This window comes from Eurypyga helias, unplaced genomic scaffold, assembly GCF_000690775.1.
Source record: "Eurypyga helias isolate BGI_N326 unplaced genomic scaffold, ASM69077v1 scaffold35572, whole genome shotgun sequence".
Classification (NCBI taxonomy): Eukaryota; Metazoa; Chordata; class Aves; order Eurypygiformes; family Eurypygidae; genus Eurypyga; species Eurypyga helias.
Window position 1 is genome coordinate 1 of NW_010234653.1, and position 2407 is coordinate 2407.

The 2407-nt window shown below is 57.9% G+C and overlaps 1 protein-coding gene across 1 annotated transcript; it reads left to right on the forward strand.

Annotated features, from left to right (window-relative positions):
- Positions 1-3: 3 nt before the first annotated feature.
- On the forward strand, positions 4-351 carry GPX1 (glutathione peroxidase 1; the record flags this gene model as incomplete). Its single annotated transcript, XM_010146515.1, has 1 exon — positions 4-351. A coding segment is annotated over one exon (336 nt), but the record flags the coding sequence as incomplete, so codon positions are not given.
- Positions 352-2407: the final 2056 nt, after the last annotated feature.

Below are 2407 nucleotides of genomic sequence, written 5' to 3' on the forward strand. Positions count from 1 at the left end.
CTCGCGCTGGAGCACGTCCGGCCTGGCAACGGGTACAAGCCCAACTTCCTCATGTTCGAGAAGTGCGAGGTGAACGGGAAGAACGCGCACCCCCTCTTCACCTTCCTGAAAGAGGCACTGCCCTTCCCGCACGACGACCCCTCGGCGCTGATGACCAACCCGCAGTACATCATCTGGTCCCCCGTCTGCCGCAACGACATCTCCTGGAACTTCGAGAAGTTCCTCATCGGCCCCGACGGCGTGCCCTTCAGACGCTACAGCCGCCACTTCGAGACCATCAAGATCCAGGATGACATCGAATTGCTTCTGCAGAAGGTCCCCAAGAATGTTCTGGAATAAAGCGGAGCGCCGGCCCCCTCCCTCCCTGCTCGGCTCGCTGCCCTGGTTTCGCCTCGCACGGGGCTGCTGCTCCGGCAGAAATCCCAACGTCTCGTGCAGGTTTTGCTCATGATGGTGCATCTTCCAAATCCTTGAAGTGCACTTGATGTTTTCAGAAGTTGCATGTGAATGTTTGGGAAACTGTCGGGAAAAGCAGCCGTGAGGGCCAGCAGCTTACTGTCGTTCTGAATAAAGAAATGAGTACTTCCTTTAAGGCTGTGGCTTGATACCTGGGCGAGTAGGGCGAAACGTGGCGGCCACGTTACCCGTCGGTCAGCGCGTGCGGGCGCTCGCGGGGGCTGGCTCGGACCACTTGGGCGTGATGGTGCAGTCAGGCCGAGTGCAAACCTCGGGCAGCACGATGGACAAACGGCGCTTGCGGGCTCTGCGAACCGCCCATCAGTGCTGCGTCCCACCCCGCGCCTAACGAGCGTGGCAGGGCAGCATGAACACCAGCACCCTGCCAAACTGCTTGCTGGACCTCACTCGAGGCTTCCCGGCAGAGGAAAGACGGTGGCGCATGGCCAAGGAGTGATCTTACACCAACTCCCAGCTTGGCTACCAACACCAGGCCGTAGCAGGCAGATGAGCGATCCTGCAGCCTGGGCTGCTGCGGCCACGCTGGCAGAGGCCTTGGGGACAAAGAGCCCGTTGGTCAAGGCCCATCTCCTTATCCAGCCTCCAGATGCCCAGGGAGAGCTGGAATAGGAGCAGCAGCTGCCATCCCTCTCCTTGTCCCAGAGCTGCTGCTCCCTCCCTGGCTTGGCTGTCTCCTGGCTCTATCCCACTTAGCGTCAGTGGTAGCCCAACACGGATCTCTACATGCTCGCCCAGTCCTACGTGAAGCCCGTGTCGCCTTCACATGTCCCCAGCGTCCCACAGCGCAGGGAATCGCGCCAAGAGCCAGCTCTGCCGTGTTCCCAGCGCAGAACACCAGCCTATTCATCCCCGCCTCCTGCGGAGACCGTGCCTTGCCTCAGTGTCCTGGCGGCCCTTTGGGTGCAGGAAATGTGGGTGTGCCAGGATTTGGGTGATATTTCCTTCTTTTTACTTCTTCCCTAACACTTTCTTCGCTCCTGCCAACCACAGAGCGGACAGGTATTTCATGGAATTGTTAGGATAGTCCTGCCATGTTGTTCCTGTGTAGTGATCCTGGGTTTACAGCCTGCTGCTGAGCAGCTGGAACTGGGATTGGTTTCCCCTGGGAAGCTGCGAGCTGGTGCCGAATTTCACCTGCCACCCTTCTGCCCAGTGGCTCAGGTCCTTCTGTAGGTAAACTGCCAATCTTCACACAGCTCTGTGAGCACATTCTCATTCCAAGCCGCTCCTTGCGAGGCCTCGTAGCTTGGAGCATGAACCTGGCGCTGGACTGGGGAGCAGACTGGAAACACCGGCTTCCAGAGGGAAGGTGTAACACTTTCAAGCATTGGCACACTGTTTTCACAATTAACAACACTTAGGATTTGAGGGTTTTGGTTTGGTTTGGGTTTTTTTTTCCCGTTTGTAGCTTCTCACCTCACCAGCTCCTGGTTGCTTTGTTACCGTACCCACATTCCAGCCCTCTCCCAGCTGCCTTGAGACACCCGAGCAAAGCCTAGAGCCGGCTCCACCCTGCTGCCGCTGCCCCTGAGTCATCCAGCTTTGAACTCGGATTGCACAATCCTCCCCAGGCTATTTCTTAACTTCCAGTACAGCTCTGTGGAAAAAACAGGATGTTTTCAGTAGCTATTTCAGCTCTGGAGCAGAAACTGCCTGATTTGGGGGATTATTTTTTCAGTTAAGTTTACTTCCCTCATGAAGGCAGGATGTTGAAACGGAGAGCACAGGGGATCACGGGCGGCAGGAGCTCACTGCACTGGAAAACCGCCCCGGCCATGAGCTGTGGCACTTCCTTGGCCCTGACTCACCCAAATGGAGCCATCTGAGCCGGACTTCCCTTGCTCTGCCTGTTCCTTATCAGCCTGCAGGCCCTGCTGAGCCCCGCCGCGGGGGAGCACCTGCGGCCCTGCCAAGAAGGGCCTCTCCAGCC